We start from the raw sequence: 22,615 nt of genomic DNA on the forward strand, positions 1-22,615 counted from the left end.
CTTATGTCACTCGATTTTCTTAATGCATTGGAAGGTGTGTATAGTTCTACCAAAATTGCGTGTGCAGCCTGAAAAAGTCTTCCTTTTGAACAACTGAAAGGATTTTGGAAGACGTTGAGGATGTCGGGATCGATGTTTCCTACATGGCGTTACACTCAGACCTAAGTTACTCCGCACTATAGAACATAATCTACAGTTGGACTTTCCACCACGCTTGTCGTGGAGACAAAAGCTACATAAAGTCCATACCTCCTGCGCACAGGATGATGGTTGTAATAGATAACTTCAAGAAAATTTCAGAGATGGTGAATGTTTGTGGTACGGTACTCTTGTGTTGTGCAAATTGCATGTATGCATGTACTGCTAATATGAACGGGGGTGTGCGGTTCAATATGCAATTAACAATACATTTGCGTAAATCAAAGTACAGTAAGTGTTTAACAATTGTGTCAGAATGAACTCAAACTTGCAACACTAATTATACACCACAGAGGGACTAACCAGATGGCTTACTCAATTGAGTTCCAAAAAAACAAAACACGTATCTAGCATAACTTGCATTTTGAGTGAACTGAATCATTTGCTTTTCCCTTCTCATTCCAACTTACATCCCTAAATTACTCTACAGCAACAATGTTTACATCAAAATTCATCACTAAATTTCGCCAAATTTGGCTCTTACCTTGTAAGTGCACATTATATATGCCATATGAATTTTCCAAACTCAAGAGTGGCGCCTGTAATAGAGGTTACGCATTGCTAGTGACACGGAGGTTGATTTCGTTATTCTTCATTTTGGTTACAGTAAAAGCACAAACGGTTTACCTTACTGTTACTTATACAAAAGGACTCAAACTCCGCCTTCATGCATAACCTCTGCACCTGTACTAACAATACGTGCTATTGCATGCAACCTCCATGTTTGTTTGGAGCACGTGGCCAAATTCTACCCCACAAAAACGTCAAATTTTACCATGTTCAGGGAAAAATACTTCAACCAGCCATATAAAGCATAATGTCTGACAGATAATTCATCATAACAGATCAAAGGGCATACTCACAGCATTTGGTGTATCCAGCTTTTTGGCAAAAATTGAATGGATTACTTTTGGAAAACTTTAACGATTCACCAAAATGTGCAGAATCATTCTTACCTGAACACGCACAGCGCCCTCTTGGGTTGAAAGAAATCTGAACCAATGAAGTCATCACCCGCAACTAGTCATTTTCTAAGAAGCGTAGAAAAAATTGAACAGGTGATCACCGGATGGAGTGCCCCAAGTTTTCGGAGCAAAGCACCTTCGTCAGGATTGAAAAATTACAGCAAGCTATCATCCCAGGGATTATTGCCTGCTGTAATCCTTCAATTTTCTTCCTCCCAGGGTCCTGTTTCGGCCCTTGTTGCCAGGAAAATTGCGCCCTCTCTTGGTTCCACTCGAGGCCCATACCCCTTTTTGCTCCGAGGCCCTGTATGTAAACCCACTATGTGCGCATTATTTGTAAGAAAGTGTGTAATAATTATATGACATTTTTGGCCCAACTTTACCATGAAACCCATCGTGTGGAGTAATTTGTAGAGGCGTAGAACGTGGCCCTTCACTTTTAGTCTGATTTGGGAGTCAATATATATTTTTCAAAGTAGCTATAATTCATTTGATGCAGTTAACATACATCTTTGCGAGATTTCACAGGGGCTCACTTGAAATTACCTTTTCGTTCGTAACATCTAATCACGTAACAAACTGCCGGGCTCGAAGGTCAGTTGCTATTGAAAGACTTAGCTGTGAACCACTCTTCTGCATTTGGAAACACGCATGCGTTGCCTAAATACGAAGGTCTGCTCACGTCGTCCCTACAGGTTAACTGAGTGTAAATAGTTACGGCTCTTATACATGCATCCAAGGTGCACGATAGTGGCACATCAAGAGTGGTCGCTTTGAAGCGTCCTTTTACAGCTATTATGTCGGTCGGATTTTAGGAGTAATTACGAAAGTTCTTTAAGTTTGTGCATTGTTGGGCGAAAACCGTGACCTATCGGAAGCTTTTTGTGTATTTTCTTATTGTTTTAAGGGTATTTTTCCTTTATCTTCTTTATGCAGTGTAACTTCTAAGTAGTAATACATGATCACAGATCAATCAATCAATAATCAATGTATTGGCTCTGGGATTCTTTACACTGTTCACCCTAGGCCTATTTATTGGTACATGTAATTGAAATAGAGAACGATGTGGCTTTTTCGGAAAAATCGTGCCATGTCCATCTATGACGATTGTAGTTTACCCAGTCCTTAGCCAAGGTCCATGACAAAAGAATTCCGACTATTTTGGAAAATCGTTTGGTCTAGAAGTCGCCATTGTCCAAAAATTGTTTCCGAAATTGTCCAGACCTTTCCGAAACAGTTTGGCCGATATCGGTTGAATGGTTAAATATTTGAAAATGTCAACAGTACAATGTGCCTTTTGTTCTCTGATTAACCCGGTTTAATTGTCTGAATAAGTTCTTTGAATACTGTTGCGAAACAGGGTAGCTGCGCAGACTTGTGTTTAGTCTGGGTCATTAATAATTCAGGCACGTCTAAATCATGCATTAAACATGCCGCGGCAACCAATCAGAGGCGCGCATTACCTTAGGTCTGGGCGCTAGCTGCGTGGGTTGCCAGGACTTCTCAATATGGCAGCGTGCTAACCAGAGCTCTAGTCTTCTGAGTTTCGAGTGTAAATCTGACGTACGACCGCTGGTGGTTGGGGATTTACCTCAAGTGTGCATGGTGTGATCGGTTAGTGTGGTGCTTGTTCTCAGTTGCGGGAGCTGCCAATTATATCGGATCTCTTTGAAGATTGGGGGATCGTTAGACAGTCTCGTTTATTTAAGAAGTGGTACATTATGGGGTTAGGGAACCCGTGTGAACCAGTTAATTGGGGAATTAGCGAAGCTTACACTAGAAGGATTGGGTGCCGTTGTTCCATGCTTGTTGGCATAGCAACGGTTGGTTGCAGTCACCTGGTCTGGGAGCTTGCTTTCCTCGTTGAGGTTTATTGGGTGCAGGTTTCCATTACAGTCTGGTGAGGTCTACTATAATCGCCTTCGCAACTTACCTGTGTTATTTCGTAATAACTTGAAATGGGTGAGGGTTATCTAAGTCACCTTGAACCTTGTAGTTTGGGAACTGTGTTGCTTCGTAAGGCAGTATAGATTAATGTTATATAAGTCTACCCTGTTGTGTTGTATAATTGCAAGGATTGTATTTGCCTGTGTTGTCAAGACTTATCGGTTATAAGCCATCGGTAGATTATTTATTTAGATTTGAGGGTTACCCTGATCACTGTGAGGGTTACCTGGTTATTGTGAGGGTTACCCTGATCACTGTGAGGTTTACCCTGATCGCTGTGAGTGTTATTCTGGCGAAGGTTAAGGATAAGGCTGATTAATCAAGTTCGTGGTGCAATTGACCACGTAAGACCACCTCCCCGTGAGGATAATTTTTTATATAGTTAATTGCTGTTGTATATAAAGGATAACTGAGCACTGACATTGAATAAACCAATCATATAATTGCTTTAGAAATCACTGGTCACCGTGAGATTTAGTCAGTCCTGTATCACTTGTATTGACATTAATTGTAATCTTTATTGGCATTGGGATCAATTACCTAATCACAGAGCGGTGGTAAACTTCCACCAAACGAACAGCCCCTAAGGCATAGTCCACCGTTCATTAATTGATACCCCCCCTTGCGTTTGGATAGCCACTCATTCTTGCGTAAGGTTAAATAAATATATTTGTGGGGTTAGGCCAGGTGAATTCCATCTCCGATCAGGCCAGTCTGCTGGTCCGCCACAAAAGGTGTCAGTTGTCCCGCCACAATACTTATCGTCACCTTTGCAAATCTAAATATTAAAAATCTAACTGACATACAACATTTCAACCTCACATGTGTTATTTGGGCAAAGCTTGTTATCTGACCTAATATAGGAAACGTGGGGCAGGGAACCAGACCAATCAAATATTAACCCAAATTAATGCAAAGTCACACTCTTTATCTGACGTCGAAAGAAAGATAAGGGACGGGCATTCATGAGTATTGTATTCGGCGTGTGAAGCTATTTTCCCCCGTCGATGTTGCTCAGTTTGCTTGGACAAGCAAATTTGACTTTCCAAACCAAAAATATAAGTCTGAAAAATGAGTAAAAACTATTTCTTGGTGCGAGTCATTCTCGCTGTCTGCCCATTGGCGGGGCTGAGTGTCGCTCAAATCCGACCAGAGGTCACGGTGGAAGCTGGCAAACTGATCGGTACCACCGAGTTCTTTGAGGAGTCGGAGTTCTTGGAGAACAAGACAATCGACGTGTTCAAGGGTATACCGTTCGCCCAGCCACCCGTGGGGCCGTTGCGTTTCAAGCCCCCAGTGGCCAAAGAACCTTGGGACGGGACCTACAACGCCACCTACTTCAGGGATTCTTGTATTCAAGCCGAATACCCGAGCGTACCTCCGATGCCGAACACCAGCGAAGACTGCTTGCATCTGAACATTTTTGCACCAAAACCAGCAATCGTAAGTGACTCACTTTTTTCCCCTCTTTTATCAATGCGACTTTGTGCTGACCAAAGTGCTTACCCACTGTAGACCTGATCAAGACGTTGGTAGTCAAAGCCAAAACAACATGCGAGAATAGCAACAAAATCACCAACAGTGACTGAGGACATATGAAATTAGTCCTTCAGCTATCGCTAGGCATTACACTAGTGAGACACATTTTACGAATTAAGAAAACACAACATCGATGGGGTGGGTGCATGTGAAGCTGAACAGAAGTGTCCGTGCAACTCATCTCCAAACAATTTTCCTTCTTTTTTGTGTGCAATATTTTGCCTCCAATCTTACACTGGAGCAGCTGGCTACATCTTCTAGATAACACCCGAGAACTTTCAGTGCTCTGCGGATTCCCATTATGGAGGCATTTCTAGAATTTATTTCAGATGATGAGAACGGGTAAACGATATTGGTCAATCTGATCTGATTCCAACCGTACCTCGAACAGTTTTTATCCAAATGTCATACGTTTATTGAATGACCTAGTGTGATATCATTTTTGAATTTTATCCGTATGGTCATTTCTGTTAATTTGTACCCTTGTATTGTAACTAATGTTAATGCCAATTCACCAAGGATTCACAATTGGAGGAGAGAGTTGCCAAAATCTGACTCTCAAATATGGCTGGCAAAAACATAGTTTATGGTTACTTGGATCACCAGTAAGCTTTGAGGATTCCGTCTCCAGCTACATGATCATTGTACAGCGGTTATATTTCCCACAAATTCCCGGTGCCCCCCCCCCCCGAAAAAAGAAATAAAATCAAGTCAGTGGATGAATAGATATTGAACAAGGTTAACAAAAGCGTGCCCTCCAAAACACCATAAAACTGAAAACTGGTTTCCCCTTGTGCCCCCCCACTAGTAAAAGCCTGGCTACGCCACTCCACGGTAGCTATCTTTCCGGTAATTGCTTTTGTTACGGTGGGTTGGTAACAAGTTCTACTCACGCGTATCCCTGTGGAACAAAAGCACTAGCAGAAAATGGCTGCCAGAACAACTATAATGTAATGTGAGAACGTTCTGCAGCAGGAGCCATATTATTAAGCGAGCGATTTTACATTTTTTGTTACACCTCTTTACAGGAAAGGGCCCTGCCGTCATGGTCTATATACACGGGGGTGGGTTCTTCCTTGGGTCCTCCGTGGGGTTTAACGGATTGCCACTTGCCGCCTCTGGGGACGTCATAGTTGTTAGCATCAATTACCGATTGAACGTCTTTGGATTTCTGACAACAGGTATTTATAAAACAATCGGTTTTGTTTAGTGACTTCTGCATTATTATGTAGGAGTTATTCCATCCATTGCACATCCCAAGTATTAGTAAACTTGTCATCGAGTCAGCTAAGCGCCGGTTTGTATCACGTGGAACCGGATCGCCATCAGTAAGCTGACGTTGGTTCATTGACACCAGAACCGGGGCCTAACTGGGATCACCGATCGAGATCCAGATGCCTGTGAAACAAACAGGCCCTAAGAGAAGCACCTGTGACACAGACCACACCAAAAGAGCGTTCGATGTTCAGGCTTCCGCGCACGTTTTAAGTGATTCTCGAGTGCCAGGAAATCGGAGTCGTTAATCGAGCCTGCTCGAAAACCATCATCTGGCTTAATGATGTTGGAAGATCAACGCTGATTGGCCATCACCGAGCAGTCGTAAGGCAAACGTCATGCAATTCGTCGTGAATTTCCACGCACATGGCAGTCCTTCAATGTACTTATACGTCTATTCCAATGTATTGCCTTATTGACGTGTTTCTAATACAGGTGATGAGGTGGTACCGGGTAACGCAGGCCTTATGGACCAAGTATTTGCCCTCGAGTGGATCAAGACGAATATAGCAGGTCTGGTTTTTTAAATTATGGGCTTAAACATTCTACTTTTGTTTGTTCTACTGGTTAGAAAAATGGAAGCCAAAACGTCTGTTGGGAGAACTAATAATTTTGAAGAGTGCCTGCAACGGAAGCTTGTTAGTTTTATCATTTGATAAAAATTTCAAAGAACTTGATCTCTCCCAGTCCACAGAAAATCTTGTTTTAAGCAAGTTGTTAATCAAGTTACCAAGTGTTCAATTTGGAAATCTTGTTCAAAATACAAGACCAATTATTTGCGCCAAACAACATTGTTACTGGCGTGGTCCCTGTGTTACCAGCAGGAGACAACACTTTGTTAACCGTGCATGGGTTTCTGCTACCCGGCCACTAATATTTTTTCCGATTCTCCAATAGCCTTTGGGGGTGATAGCGAACGGATTACCATTATCGGGGTGAGTGCTGGGTCAGCCAGCGTCAGTCTCCTGGTGCTGTCACAGATGTCGCGGGGGTTATTCCAACATGCCATAATGCAGGTGAGTTTTGTCAACGGATTCAGTTCAGTTACAGGAGTGAAAGTGACATGTGCAAAACTGTGGAGATCTGGAAGTGCCAAATGAGATAAAATATGTCAAGAGATCAACGTGTCAAATGGCCCTTCCAGAGCTCCGTACAAAGCAGATCTTTGCAAGTCTCTTTTGAATGTACTTGCAAACAAGGCAACTTTTCAAACCAACTTCCGTATGGACGTCCAAAGATGTTTAATAAGGCTGGGCCCAGACTTTTAAGGAAATTCATGTTTAGGCCTTCCTATTCTTCACAAAATTAGTGCAAGCCTTGTTTGTTGAACCAACTGATTAAGAAATGACACCCCGAGAAGATTGAGACCGGTTTCGACTAAAAAGTGTGTGCGGCGTATTATTTTCGCTCAGAGCGGGACTGCGTTTTCTCCGTGGGCGTGCACGGACGGCAAACGGGATCGGCTCCGACAGCAGGCCTTTGACATGGGGGAGAATCTCGGCTGCAGTGCACCGGACAGCGCAGCTCTGGTGGACTGTCTAAGACAGCAGGACGTTATGGATGTTCTTAACGTGTCAGTTGAGGTACCCATTGGCGTCCAAGTCTTCGCTACGTCACACACGCAATTTTCTGGCCATCCACTGGCTGGCAAAACTATGGCTGGCCTTGTGTAAGAAACCAGCCAACAAAATGTCAAAACAAACTGTGGAATATATGACAACCCTAAAGAGTATATTACTTTTGCTAAATAGTACATGAAAATGCCTCTTACTTTAACACCATATCAGCAACATTCTGAGGCAAGTCGGAGCTAAACTGTCCGCAGGCTCTGACCACCAGCCATACAATGGCGGTCATCGTTTGTAAACTGAAAAAAGGTCTATTGGTGATTTAAGGACAGTAAGTAGTGTATCAGTGCTAATGGTAATAATACCGAGAAACAGTACTCTGTTTAGTGGAAAGGAGTTCTTTTTCGCACGAGAATTAGAACCCAATTCAGCTGCAAACGTGTGGGTCTACTTGCTGAATGGAACATGAAGTGTCTTTGGCCTTTACTTTACACATTCAGGCTTGGCTCACGGTTGCCGTGCCTCCTGTGGTAGTTGATGGGACCTTCCTGGACGACACCCCGGCCAACCTCTACGCCACCGGGCGGTATAACCACGTCCCGATCCTTCTCGGTTTTACTAGTGCCGAAGGAAGCTCCTTTGTGTTGAACAACCCGTTTCTCGGTCCGGGGGCGAACGAGAATCCGCCCTATCTGACCAAGGAGGATTTCGATCGAGCCCTGTCCGCAGAAGTAGCCAATAGTTTCTACGGTGAGGAAATCTAATAGGATCAGCACGAACTATTGCCAGAGTTTGGAACCAAGTTCTTATCCACGACTCCTGTCAGACACTGGAAACGAAATGAAATGTGTCGCACTGATTTTTACTTCCTTCTTTTTCTATTTTTTACTTAACAGATTTCTAGACCTTTTTAAACGGTTTACATAAAAGCATGAGGTTTCTGATCTGAAGAGTTTATTTCCAAAATGCGACAGGTGCCAATTTGGTATCTTTCAGAATCTTACCCTCTCTTAGTTGCCGGCCATCAGCTTCTGCAGCTTTTAGACAGCGCCACATAACTTTAATGAGTCTGTACAGTAACCACGAAGCTTAAGGATAAATGGTACACTGCTAAGCTCTTCGATCTTTCATAATTGTAGAAAAATTGCATGTTTTTCAAATGGGTATATCTCATTTTGAAATTAAACCCTTCATTTGACTCATGGTTCTTGTATTTATTCCTTTTTCCCCTCAGTTCAAATAAAATCGTCAGATCTTAATGTCAGCCATGCGCAGCTGAAAACCAGTATATTATGTACTTCTGTCTTGCAGGTGATTCTGAGGCCTCAAATGCCCTACTCATGGACGCTATCAAACAACAGTACGTCGACTGGTCCCAGGCCGACAACCAAACCGCCAATTATCTCAAATCGTACGTAGAGTATCTCGGCGATTTCGCTTTTGTCAGCGGAACCGACCGGGTGGCGCGCTACCACGCCCAAAGCGGCGACGACGTCTTCCTGTACCAGATGACGCGGGTTAACGACTACAAGTATTATGAGACTTCGTGGATGGGGGCGACCCACGCGTCAGACATGTGGTATGTGTTTGGCATGCCATTTGAGTCTGCCTTCCGGCCATTTCTTGACCAGTACCGAGAGGACGTGGCACTCTGTGTCCAAATCATGAGATTCTGGACCACTTTTGCGAAAACTGGGTAAGTTATGCATGGGGAATTCGCTTCCAATGCTGGCTGCTAATTTTTGTTACACAACATGCCGAAAGAAATTAAAGCCGGCTTGAATAGCATCTAAAATCTTGGCTCTGGAGGATTTTCTTTTTCCAAAGGAAAGTAAATTCTGACATTTCACCAAGGGAAGCTTTCACAAGGCGTGGAGACTAGTCTCTTTTCAAGACTGGCAAGACTATTTCACCGAAGGAAAGTTTACAGTGTATCCCCGTCCCAGGCGATTCGATTCACAGCAAAGTGCTCCTCCGAAAGGGTGCTGCGGCGAGGTCATTTGTCGCATTGCACTGTGGGAAATGGACGACACATCCTATTCTCCAGCCGTCAGCACTGAACATAATCCGTTGTGTATCTACACTATCGTCCTGTCATTGGCGCATCCTCAACCCATATGATGAAAATGCACATAAAACCAATATAGAGACAACGTTCAGGACCGTTAAACGACATTTCCTGTTTTTTTCACAGAAACCCCAGTTTCGACGCTCAAAACTCACCGTCTGACCCCGATATGGGTTATTGGCCCAAGTTTACTATCCCCGAGTTGGAATACAAAGAGCTTGACTTGAACCTCACGAACAAGAGAGCCCTCAAGAGCCAAATATTCCACTTCTGGAACATCTTTACAGTTCAGCTCAGGACCATGCTGGGTAACGGACGATCCTAAAAGTCTTATTTTGATGAATATATATATATATATTTGTATATAAACAATCTTCAGACTTAGCCACTTTTCTCTGCAACCCGGGCACAGGAATGACAACATGTTACAAGTGCCATCATTTAGAAGGATTTGTTTTGTGGTTTTTAAAAGCCTCCAAGTTTTTTTTTCGCAAAGCCAGAAGGAAATGTAATCCAATACACGCATATCTACACCAATCGTAAAATCATCTTAACCTTATTGTGTGTTCCCCGAGTACAAGATGGATGTTTCTAGTATGGCTTGATTTCGATACACTTGATAGAGAAAAGACAATTTCAAAATTTCCTTTTCGTGGGTTGATTTTTATAAAAAGGGACTTCTCTTTATTCTTTGACCAGCTGACCAGGATACTGTCGAACTGGAATGGAAAGACGCTTTCTACCGTTGGAAGTACACGGACATGGAAGACTGGAAGACGCAGTTCACCAAATACAAAGAGGAACTGTAAAACTCCTCCTGCCTGATAATTCCAAGTATAGAACCCCCCTACACAAATTTGCCGAATGAATTGCTGCATTTTAGAAAATATATGGGCTTTGAGCCTTTCAACTGGGTATTACACAAAACAATGACTTAAAACGTATGCATGCGCTTTCTAGATATTACTGTTTACCTAAAACAACATCGCACACATGGAAAGAGGTTAAGGCTGAGTCAATTCAACTTATTGTGCTAAGCTTTGACCATCGATCGATTATTCAGTTCTACCAAATTCCTACAAAAGCAGATAAAACAACAAGTTTCAAATGCAAGTTTTGGCTGCACTATGTTCGCAAGCATTCAGCTGCCTTATGCTTACTCAGAGATCTTGAAATATACTTCTAGAGTGCAACTTTGCAACCTAGTAATTAGATTCCCCCATTGCTGTTCACCTCCGAGTATTCCATTCCAATGAACAAAGGATCGAGTATTCGAATAATTGGCCCAGCCCTGTCTGACATATGCAGTCCTGAATCTGACATTTTTTATTTTATACAGAGTAGTTGAAATAGAAAGTAGAATTCTTTAAAACCGAAACAGAGACGAAATGTAGACAGTGCTGAGGCTTTTTCTTTAGACAATAAAATCCAATCGATTTAATTGAACAAGTAGAACAAGGCTTGAAAACACATAACCAGTTCCTGCACTTCTCTATTATACCCCCCCCCCCAAGACGAGGTTACACTCTACAACGTGCATGGTGTTCCAGGAGCTGAATCCTACTACAAAACTAACCATAAACAAAAAAAAAAACAAACAAACAAACCAAAAAATTCTGATGTCGTCGCTATATTTATGATTCCTTATTCTTCATGATTTTCAGACTGTTCATCTTTTGATACGTCTGTTTCAATCCATTTTGGCTTGCTACGGTATTCTATTCCGTATTGATTTTCCTGCTTGGCTAAATATTTCCTCTCTGACGCTATTCTTATTGTTTTTATATTCATTTTGTTCATTTAGTCAGGTTCTTACTGTATTTTATATGCTTAATTTAAATGTTAAATTACTTCTGTTTGGAATCAGAATCGTTCGTTTCGCGTTAACAGTTGCTGTAGAAGAAGGGCTGTGATGGTGACACCAGAATCAAAAAAAAAAAGATCTTGCCTGTACGTAACCATTGATGTGATGGTTTCTGTAGTCCACGGTGTATTAGTAAAACCTCAGATGTTTTACATGCCTCCGAAGTTTCTTTAGCTATACAGACAGCATGTAATCAATGCACTAGCTGTTTCGTACAAATTTCATGTACTGTTTTTGACTAATTCATATGAGTGATTTGTAGCAAATCTGCCACCGGATGTTGTTCTAACTTATGCAAGCTGCTTGCTATTGTCTGTAATCACGGTGACACAGACTTTTTCAGTCATGTGAAGTGCGAGGTCTTTTACACTCTGTGAGAAGTTATAGGCTAAGCAGTGTGACTCCAAAAGCAAACAATTAGACATAGTTTGCACTGATCGACCTCAACGACGACGCTGGTTGACCTTGGTACTGATAAATAAATTCTCTTCATGTGATTGGTTCATCTTTGGACCCCTCAAAGGACTTTGACATGAAGACTATAGTATCATGACTGGTAACTGACTGTGAAATAACTAGACTTGCCTAAAGGATTAGTTCAAAGGCTCCTGACGAAAGGAAGCAGCAAATGAGTCGTTCACAATTGCATCGACGAGAAGGTTTGATTTGCCACCCCTCTGAATTACTTTTGTATCTTATATACTTGTGCACACCAATTAATGTTTTATAAGTAATTATTTCACATGAGGCAGTTAGCGAATGCAACTGTATGCAAATTTCACAGTGACGTTCATATGCCACTAATTACCTTTCTCATGTGATCACATCCAAAAAATAATTACGTGTTAACAAATAAACCAAGGCAAACAGAAGAAACTTCCGAGGTACGACGGTCAGTTATTATCGACAGAAAAAGCTGAGAATCATTCGTCTGCATGTAAACAGCCATGAGTTGCCGCATGACCAGTGTCTGTTTCAAGGGTGTCGTGTAAATAGTTACTTCTGTTGCAGTTATCCGACGTGACAGTGTTAGAGCCTTTTTGGATTCAACGTGGTCAGGATTTGACGGCGGCCGAAAGTGACCGCTTGTAAGCGTCATTTGACAGTTTCTTTAGGTGATCAATTTTAGGAGTAACTGTAAAAAAGTTTGTGACTCGTTAGCCGGATAAAAACCACGCACAAGCCTTCACGTTGCATAAAAATATGATCTAATTTACCTTCATCTAATTCACCTTTAATGAGTTTTGAAAATTTATTTTCACGTTCACTCAAGGTTTTGATGAATCTGGGTTTGGAAAAACTAACCGGCATGGGGCACCGTAACTTTGCGTCATGCATTTTTTGACCGGGGTTGAAACATTGAAAGGTCAAGGAACCAGACCAATCAAATATTAACCAAATTAAGTTCGAAGGCATCTTCTTTATAGGCCCTACTTGACATCAAATTGCAAACATCGAGGACAGACAGTCACGCGAGTACTGCATTTAGCGTGAAGCTATACTAGAAATTTTGGCTCGAATTTGGGCAACAAAAGCAAACTTCATAATTCAACTGAACCACATCGTTCTAAACATGAGCAAAGACCACTTGTTGGTGCGAGTCATTCTCGCTGTCTGCACATTGGTGGGACCGGGTGTCGCTCAAATCCAACCAGAGGTCACGGTGGAAGGTGGCAAACTGATCGGTACCACCGAGTTCTTTGAGGAGTCAGAGTTCTTGGAGAACAAGACCATCGACGTGTTCAAGGGTATACCGTTCGCCCAGCCACCCGTGGGGCCGCTACGTTTCAAGCCCCCGGTGACCAAAGAACCTTGGGACGGGACCTACAACGCCACCTACTTCAGGGATTCCTGTGTGCAAGCCGTTGTGCCGGGCAATATCCTACCTCCGCTGCCAAGTGTCAGTGAAGACTGCTTGTATCTAAACATCTATGCACCAAGACCAGCAATCGTAAGTGACAAATCGCAATTTTCTCCTTGCCAACAAAGACACTGTGCTGTGAAAAGGCCAAACAAAATGTTGAGGGTCAAAGCCAACAGTAGCCAACAACGGGCAATTACAACGAGGGCAGCAACATCAGCAACCATTGACCTCCAGCTGTCGTTTAGACCTACGTATTTCAAATTCAGGCGATATAGGTACATATTTGAATGACATAGAAATACAGTGTACATGTACCAGCATCTTATTCTTTTGTCATGAGTAGCAAGAGGATTGGAACAAGGGTTCAAAAAAGAAAAAGATTAAATCTGGTTTGGTAAACTCTAACAGATTTCGAGTATTCTGTCTCGAGCCGAGAAATCATTTGTGTTACGTGAGCATGTGCTCCAACAGCAGACGCTTTGTATCAATAATATAAAAATTAAGCGAGCAATTGTCAATTTGTCTACCTGTTTACAGGAAGGAGGCGCTGCCGTCATGGTCTGGATACACGGGGGTGGGTTCGTCTTTGGGTCCTCCGTACAATACTACATACAGCCAATGGTCGCCTTTGGGGACGTCATAGTCGTCAGTATCAACTACCGATTGAACGTCTTTGGATTTATGACAACAGGTATTTACAAACGATCGTCTTTGTTGAAGGTGACTGGTGATAGTAGTAATTTCAGTTCGCCCATTGTACAGCCCAACAGCAGTTACATCAGGTATTAGTACATTGATCCAGTCAATGAAAATAGCAGAAACTTTGTTATCGGCTCTCTGCGAGGAGTAACAGATGTTTACCCAAACTAGCGCCCGATGTCTGTATTGAGTCGTCAATGGAAGAAATAAAGCCTACGCATTGGACGGAAGCCATCAGCTGACTTTGTGCTGACGGATGCATTGATTGGCCATTAACCTGCAGTCAAAAACAATTTTTTTCGCTGTTCGTCGAACTTCAGTGCATATCACAGTTGCTCAGTGTGCAAAACGTCTAGCCCATAGCTATGTCTGGCTCCATGAGCTGACAGAATATGGATTGTCTCGTTTTTTTCTTATACACTACAGGAGATGAGGTGGTACCGGGTAACGCAGGACTTCTTGACCAAGTATTTGCTCTTGAGTGGATCAAGAAGAACATAGCAGGTCCGGTCACATTTTGTATTGTCCGGATTTAAAGTTTTCTAAAAATTTCTCATTTGTTCTGCACTGCCTGTTGGGTCGAAACATTTCATTTTGACAACTTTGAATTTTGAACACTGCCTGCAGTTAACGAAATAGACAGACATATTCATTTGTAATAATTTGAAGGAACGTGACCTTTCACATTATTTACCAAGTTCAGACCAAGTGGGCTGAAAGAAAAATCAAATTTAAAATACAGGACTGCTAATTTGAGCCAAACAACATCGTTACTGGTGCGGTCCAGAGCTGTGGCGCGATCACAGTCTTCCCTGCGTAACCAGGGGGAGAAAACACCGTGCATCCGGTTCCGTGGGTTGACATCACCCGTTCCCACAATATTTTCGTGTCCTTCAACAGCCTTCGGTGGGGACAGCGAACGGATTACCATCTTCGGTGAGAGTGCCGGGTCGGCCAGCATCAGCCTCCTGGTACTGTCACAGATGTCGCGGGGGCTATTTCAGCAAGCCATAATGCAGGTGGGTTTCTTTCCCTGACACAATCCCGCATTCATTTCGGTGTTGGGACTGAGAGCGAGGCTGCTCGTGCAAACAGACTCTTGCATCTCCCTGCTCCGTGCAATTGCTCACAAGGCTGGCCAGTGCAGTATCTAAATCAAGCCAACTTCGTGAAAGGGACGCGTTCGAAGTCAATATGGATGGTCGTTTTCTGAATTTGGAACTACTCCTGATAACTTTTGGAAAATACATCAAGACGTCAAAAGGCATTACAACCAAAGAAAGGTGGTACTTAGGCTACATAGTTCTGATAAGGACTCAGCATAGCCTGGGCTGGGAAAATTGTAACTGAATTTTGGTGCAGGCCACAAAAATGAAACCGAGTCTCTCGTGAAACAATTAGAATCTCCGATTCGTTTGTGGAATTACATTAATTGATTTTAAAAAATGGCATCTCATTTTATGTCTTGTTGGTTGCTCAGAGTGGCACCGCGTTTTCGCCGTGGGCGTTTACAGACGGGAAACGGGACCGGCTCCGACAGCAGGCCTTTGAAATGGGGGAGAGACTCGGCTGCAGTGCACCGGACAGCGCCGCTCTGGTGGATTGTCTGAGACAGCAGGACGCGATGGATGTTTTTAACGCATCAGAACCGGTATTGTTCGAGTTCCATCAAATTGCTGAGAGTTTAAACAAACCAAGTCCTTGTAAGTTTATTCAAAAGTCGTTTCCAAAAATACAACACCGGGTTTCGGTTTTAGAAAAAAACAAATGAAAAGTAAGAAGGCAATAGACGCAGGCTGCAAGCCGTGGTTGCAAACCTCAGGATTGAAATTGTCGGGTGTAACACTGGCGTATCCTCCACCTTTACGACCACAGCCAGGAATCACTACTACCGTGCCTCCGGTGGTAGTTGATGGGACCTTCCTGGACGACACGCCGGCCAACCTGTACGCCACCGGGCGGTACAACCACGCCCCAATCCTCCTTGGGACGAACAGAGACGAGGGAACTATTTTTGTACCAACTCACCCAGCTTTTGGACCAGGGGCTAAGGAGGAACCGCCCTTCCTGACGAAGGAGGATTTCGACCGAGCCCTGTCCGCAGAAGTAGCCAATTTTTTTTACGGTGAGAAAGTCTTTAATGAAATCCTCACAAATTATGGCGAAACTTTTGAATGGGCCTCGTAGTGACCGCTTGGAAGAGAAACGAGCTAGCGACAAGGACGAAGCGTTAACAAACCAATTTCCCACCAAACATATGCCTAAGCCCACAGCTTTAATCATAAGAACACAAACAAGTTTTTTTCTAAATGGATTTAGCCATTGTGGAATTACCAACAACCACGCACAAGCCACATAACATTGATACGCAAAGTATTTCTAAAAAGATTATCGAGTTAACAGGATCTATATTGTTTTAACTATTTTGACCTGTGACCTTTCGGCCCAGGGACCTGTCAGTAATCCGTCGTTGGTTCACTGACACGAGAATCCACCTAATGAATGGAGCGATTAATTGAGATCTAGATCCTTATAAAACAAGCAAGAGCATTCGAGAGCATTCCACAACCAAATTTTGAAGTTCCCACGCAAGTTATCGCGCTAAGAAGATTTATATTGTTTTGGCCGTAGAGACTTTGACTTGGACATTTTGGCTCCATAGCCACTGTCTGCCCAGGATTACCAAGAACAATCCACAAACCAAATTTGAAGTTTTTGTCCAAAGTACTTCTCAAGTTATCGAACCGACAAGATTTTTTGAAAACATACAAACACAAAAGGACAAAGCCGGAAAAACGTCACTTCCTTTCGATTTCGTGTGTGTTTGCAGGGAACTCGGAGGCCTCCAATGCCCTACTAATGGATGCTATCAAACAACAGTACGTCGACTGGTCCCATGACGACAACCGAACTGCCAATTATTTCAAATCGTACGTGGAGTATCTCGCCGATTTCTATATTGTCAGCGGAACCGATCAAGTGGCGCGCTACCACGCCCAAAGCGGCGACGACATCTTCATGTACCAGATGACACGGGTAAATGAATTTGAGTGGACTCCATCTTGGATGGGGGCGACCCACGCAGCAGACCTCTGGTACGTGTTTGGCATGCCATTTTCGCCCCCCTTTCAGCCATTCATGGATCAGTACCGCGACGACGTGGCACTTTCTGTGAAGTTCATGGAATTCTGGACCACTTTTGCAAAGACTGGGTGAGTATGAAGAACCCCCCTACACACACACACACACACACAAATACCTGTTTTACATAGAAAATGTGTACATGTACTTTCCTTTGTTCTCCTGTGGTTAAGGAAACTTGAGGAAATTGCTTTTTCTCTAACTAGGATAACTCGTTCGAGCTGGATTTTTGATAGTGATTCCCTGGACTGTTCCTCTTCATTTTGCCACAGATAGGCCTAAATAATGTTGACCCCTAACTGCCTCTGAAACTTTTTTGGGGAGAGGGGGGAACATTGTGTGGATGTGTGCGAGTCCGCACTTCGCCATCGCATCCTACATCACGTGGACGGCTTTTGCGTAGAGGTCCACACTACGTATGACACGCCCGCACCCATATTCTAGTCATGGCATGTGGGAACGTAAGATGCGTATAAGGAAAAGGAAGGGAATAAAACAAAATCGAAAAACGAAACAAAAAAACTGCACATTGTTCTAACTAGAACAGCAACTTTTCCTTTATTTTTTGATAGAAATCCCAGCCTCGATAGTCAGAATTCACCGTCTGAACCCGACATGGGTTTCTGGCCCAAGTTTACTGTCCCCGAGTTGAGCTACAAAGAGCTCGACTTGAACCTCACGATCAAGAGAGCCCTCAAGAGCCGAGAATGCCACTTCTGGAACATCTTTTCAGTCCAGATCAGGACCATGCTGGGTAACTGATGACCTGGAGAGCTCATATTTATTTGAAAATAAAGGGTTTTAAAAATAAGATCCCTCTAAAACGTGGAATATTTTATATATGTGTGAATCTTTAAACTTTGCCACTCTTCCATGCAGCCCATGAGCAGGCACTGATAACATTTTATAAGCGTCATAGCTTTGGCATATATAGAAAAGTCCTGGAAAAGATTTGGTCTGGGGTCTTAGCCTTAAACTTTGTTTGTAATGCCAGAGGGACAGGTTATCCATTTTACACGCATTGTGTAGCTGCCGATTGTAAAAACCATCCTAACTTTGCTGTGTGTGCCAAACTATATTTAGGTACAAGAAGGATGTTCCTGGTATGGCTTGATTTCGCTTTGCTTGATAGAGAAAGGACAATTTCGAAATCTGCTTTTCGTGCGTCGATGTATTTAAAAAGAGATTTCTTTCTCTATTTCTTTGACCAGCTGACCAGGATACTGTCGAACTGGAATGGAAAGACGCTTTCTACCGTTGGAAGTACACGGACATGGAAGACTGGAAGACGCAGTTCACCAAATACAAAGAGGAACTGTAAAACTTCGCTTGCCTGTTCCTTCTCGGTGTTGAACCCCCTGCATATTTTTTTCCGAATGAATTGCTGCATTTCAGCAAGTAAATGGGGCGGATGTGTTTTCTTTATATTTACTCTTTACCTTAATTAAGCAACCCAGCAGAAATTGAACGAAGTTAAGGCTGAGGCAATTCAGGTGAGTGAATATCCGAATATCTGACTTTCCATTGCTCAAATATTCAGTTTTACCGAATTCCCAAAAAGCAGATGAAACAAAATTAGTAGTTTTTGGCAGCACTATGAGCCCAAGCATTCAGCTGCCTTATGTTTACTCAGATATCTTGAAATATACTTCTAGAGTGCAACTTTGCAACCTAGTAATTAGATTTTCCCCTTTTGGTTTCATTTCACCTCCGAGTATTCCATTCAAAAAGTAACATTTTAATATCGATAAAGGATCGAATATCCAAAAATTCGAATAACTGGCACAACCCTGTTTGTAATATGCAATACTTAATGTGGTACTGTTTTTATTTTATACAGCGTGGTAGAAATGGTAACAGTTTTGTAAAAACCGAAATAATGTAGATACAAAATGTATTCCGTGCTGACGTTTTGTTCTATAGATATTTCATAAAGGATAAATCAAATCCATTTAATTTCTAAATAGAAGAAGGCTTGGAAACACATAACCAATTCCTGCCCTTCTCTATAATACCCCCATCAAGACGCAGTTACACTATATACAGTGCGCATGATGTTGCAATTCTACCCCAAAACGTACGATACATAAGATATTCAGTCCAATGTCGTCTCTATATTTTGTAATAAATGGCGTTCTTATCTCACAATTCTCATTTACGTACTGTTTATATTTCGATGTGTCTTTTTCAGTTCTTGTACGTTATTTTATTCACTACATGTTCCTGCCTGGCTAAATATTTCCTCTCTCACTCTATCTTTATTGTTTTATAAGTTGATTTTTGGTAACTTAATCATTTTCTCAGTGTGCGTTTCCATTACTTGTAATGTTAAATGACTGCTGTTTGGAATCAGAGTCCTTCGTTTGGTGATTTTGCGCATTAATTAACAGCAGTTGTAGAAGCAGGGCTGTGATGGCGACAAGATAAAAAAATACTCCAAAAGTGAGCCACTTTCAGCCCTATTCTAGAGCAAGTTCGAAGCTCTTCTTAAATGAATATAAAATTCAGCTGTAGATGTGAACTTTTTAAAAATGATCTTGCTTGTTAATGTGGGTGCCATAGTCCACGCTACATTTAGTAAAACCTTAGATTTCTCCACGACTCCACGAATTTTTTCTTTAATGAACCATTCAGACAGCATATCAATATTGGGCCCAATGCGCTGTTCGTACAAGTTTCACGTATCGTTTCTACTGTTCGTATTGGCGATTTGTAGCAAATCTTTCATCGGTTTTCTCTACTTGATGTGCAAGCTCGTTGGTATCATCTGCAATTGCGGTGACACAGAAATGCACTGTCTGTTCACCTTCTGTTTGAAGTTATAATGTCTACACACACAGTCTCTGTTACGGCACCGCACACGATTCTGTGTGTGACCTGCGCGTTTGACCCCAGGCCACAGTGAATGAGCAGTCATGATTATTGTCGTTGTAAGTCCGGGAAAATTTCTTGTTTACAAGCTGACGATATTTCCCGTTATGTTTGGGAAGTTTCTTGTAAGATTAAGTCATGCTAAATTGTCTATTTTAAGAAACGTACGTAATGAGAAGGTGTTACATGCGCTTTAGAAGAATAGCATATTTTCCAGTCCTTGCGTGCATAACATTCCTTTTGGCTGTATAGCATTGTGACACGTTCTCTTATAAACGTGGGTTTGTCGACGTCGCGGCAGAGTTGTACTTTCCACGAGGGGCGTATCATCTGCTGCCGCTCTCCAGCCTTCCACCGACCGTCAGCGGCTCGCATGGCCCACGCCAAAGGGCCGTGATACGGTCAAGATCAAGTCACATCAAGCCCGAGCTTCCGTTTGGATTCCTGTGAGGCCCGCTCAAGACCGAGACCTGCCGCTCACCACGGTCTATCAAGACCATGATGGTCAGCCTGGATGACCACCATCTCCCGCTTTGGACCCAAGACCAGCCGCGGCGGCCGTACCAGGCTCCCATCGCAACGCCCCTCCGGACATTTCAGTTGGATACTGGTATCCCTTTTATTATTTCAGCGCATTTATGATTGTAATTTGTCCTTTGTAAATAGAATACTTTTGTTGTGTTTTCTGTTTTTCGAAAGATCAATTTAATTTTGATTAGGTTAACCTTTGTCTCCGCAGTCCTTCCTTCGTGAGTTCTGTCTTTTGAAATTCCTGTGTTGAGGTAATCACTGTTCATGCTAAAAGATATCTGACTTCGTGACAGAAGGAATTTCTGGAAGAATTCGAGACTCGAAAAAACGAGAAAAACAGAGAGTCTACTGTACGTGGGCTGTGAGAAGTCTCTGACTTGTTGACTTCTGCACCATTTCAACCTGTGGAGCGACACTTGTAAGAAAAGTTTGTCCAGGCCAAGTGAAGTGAAGAGCTGAATTTTGTTCCGGAAGAGACAGCTTGTGAATTGAATCTAGTGTCATTTTGTGGGATCTCCAAATTCCCGTATTTACGACGGTCACCACGCCCTCGCCGTTTTGTCTCGATCCCGGTCATTCTTATTCGACGTGGTCTTCGTCCCCGTTGCAGCTCATTTTTGCACCGTCAAGGACAGAACTGTTTTTCGCCATCTGTGGAGCCCAGCATTCTTCACTGTAGTGCTTGCCAAGCTCTCACCCGTAAGATCACCTTGTTTAAACGAGATATTCCTTATCATTGTAAACTAGTTCCAATCAACGTTATCTTTGTTACAACTTTCTTTACGTGCTAAGTGTAACATTCTCATGAAATCATACTTGTTTATTTGTTCCTTATATCAGTGTAATCTTCTTCGATTTCTCTCTTGCATCGGAGAAAATTCAAACTTAAGTATAATTAAATAGTTTAGAGTTTTTCAGATCGTCACATTATGAGCAGTGCGACTCCAAAAGCAAACAATTCGACACAGTTTGCACTGATCGACCTCAACGACGTCACTGATTGACCTTACTGATAAATAAATTCTCTTCATGTGACTGGTTCATTTTTGGACCCCTCAAAGGACTTTGACATGAAGACTACAGTATCATGACTGCTAACAGACTATGAAATAACAAGACTCGCCTAAAGGATTAGTTCAAAGGCTCCTGACAAAAGGAAGCAGCAAATCAGTCGTTCACTCTTGCATCGACCAGAAGGCTTCTTATTTTTTCAAGATGGCTGCAATTTAAAAATTTCCTGCAACCGTCAGTGTTTCCACTATTCAAAGACACTTTTAAAATGAAAGACAAGTTTAATTGGACAAAAGAACTGGACATAATTATTCATAATGTCCTTTAGTGTTGTTTTGACAATGAGCAGATTGAGATGCATTTGCTTTAACCGGCAAAAGTCAAGATTTATTTTGGATGAGTGATTTTACACATTAAATCATATTCCAAATGTCAACTCTTAAAACCTACAAGAATACACGCCAAGCTATAAATAAAAATGCGTTTGTGATGAAACCGAACAAAACAATTTTGGAGCTTATGATGAGCATGCATGAGTAACAAAAAATATCGGTAGCGCTAGACTGTTTCCTACCCCCTCCCCGCATTTTTCTAAGTCCGAGTGCATCGATGAAAATAGGATCGGGAACCAGACTACGGCCGCGCGAGCGAATTCTTTAAACACGTGCTCGAGCCTGAGGGGCGTTTTATAAACTGCATGCGAGGCTCTGACTGGAACCAGCAAACCCGAAGACCAAGCTTGACACATTCTTATTTTTTTTTAGTTCTGGCTACGAAGTACGTATACACACAGTATGTCCAGACAGATTCCGGTGAAAATTGTGCGTCATTCATGTGGTGACCAACAGAGTCTATACTCAAAACCTCGACTCACTTATTTTGCAAGTTTATTTTCAGATGAATTTGTGGACTTTTTCTGTGTCTTTTTGGCTGCATTTTTCAAAAATAAATTATGATAAAAATGTCCAGGCGGCCTCCAAAAAGGAAGCGGGCGGGGACGAGCAGCATGGTTTTTTTTTTACTTCGCCTTAGGCGGATGAAAACCACGCGCAAGCCTTCACGTTGCATGAAATG

The 22,615-nt window shown here is 42.5% G+C and overlaps 2 protein-coding genes across 2 annotated transcripts; both read left to right on the forward strand.

Annotated features, from left to right (window-relative positions):
* Positions 1-3,854: 3,854 nt before the first annotated feature.
* Positions 3,855-12,300, forward strand: LOC147797125 (cholinesterase-like). The gene is made up of 9 exons (XM_087143831.1): positions 3,855-4,557; positions 5,678-5,830; positions 6,360-6,437; positions 6,822-6,940; positions 7,337-7,507; positions 7,993-8,242; positions 8,804-9,188; positions 9,687-9,868; positions 10,260-12,300. Exons 1-9 carry the CDS (start codon positions 4,182-4,184, stop codon positions 10,367-10,369), a joined length of 1,824 nt encoding a protein of 607 aa, XP_086999957.1. The 5' UTR covers positions 3,855-4,181; the 3' UTR covers positions 10,370-12,300.
* LOC147797126 (cholinesterase-like) lies at positions 11,979-20,723 on the forward strand. The gene is made up of 10 exons (XM_087143826.1): positions 11,979-12,083; positions 12,852-13,375; positions 13,826-13,979; positions 14,414-14,491; positions 14,888-15,006; positions 15,468-15,638; positions 15,863-16,112; positions 16,818-17,199; positions 17,701-17,882; positions 18,340-20,723. The coding sequence occupies exons 2-10, from the start codon at positions 12,998-13,000 to the stop codon at positions 18,447-18,449; spliced, it is 1,824 nt and encodes a 607-aa protein (XP_086999952.1). The 5' UTR covers positions 11,979-12,083; positions 12,852-12,997; the 3' UTR covers positions 18,450-20,723.
* Positions 20,724-22,615: the final 1,892 nt, after the last annotated feature.

This window comes from Acanthaster planci, linkage group LG12 (assembly GCF_054643075.1).
Source record: "Acanthaster planci isolate LZ-2023a linkage group LG12, COTS_SCS, whole genome shotgun sequence".
In the NCBI taxonomy this organism is placed as follows: domain Eukaryota; kingdom Metazoa; phylum Echinodermata; class Asteroidea; order Valvatida; family Acanthasteridae; genus Acanthaster; species Acanthaster planci.

Bases quoted from the DNA above. Each gene is read 5' to 3' on its own strand.
- LOC147797125 (XM_087143831.1), top strand. From the start codon at position 4,182: ATGAGTAAAAACTATTTCTTGGTGCGAGTCATTCTCGCTGTCTGCCCA. The intron at 4,558-5,677 runs GTGACTCACTTT...ACCTCTTTACAG, and splicing joins ACCAAAACCAGCAATCGTAA to GAAAGGGCCCTGCCGTCATG. The intron at 9,869-10,259 runs GTAACGGACGAT...TTCTTTGACCAG, and splicing joins TCAGCTCAGGACCATGCTGG to CTGACCAGGATACTGTCGAA.
- LOC147797126 (XM_087143826.1), top strand. From the start codon at position 12,998: ATGAGCAAAGACCACTTGTTGGTGCGAGTCATTCTCGCTGTCTGCACA. The intron at 14,492-14,887 runs GTCCGGTCACAT...GTCCTTCAACAG, and splicing joins GATCAAGAAGAACATAGCAG to CCTTCGGTGGGGACAGCGAA. The intron at 15,639-15,862 runs GTATTGTTCGAG...TTACGACCACAG, and splicing joins TTTTTAACGCATCAGAACCG to CCAGGAATCACTACTACCGT.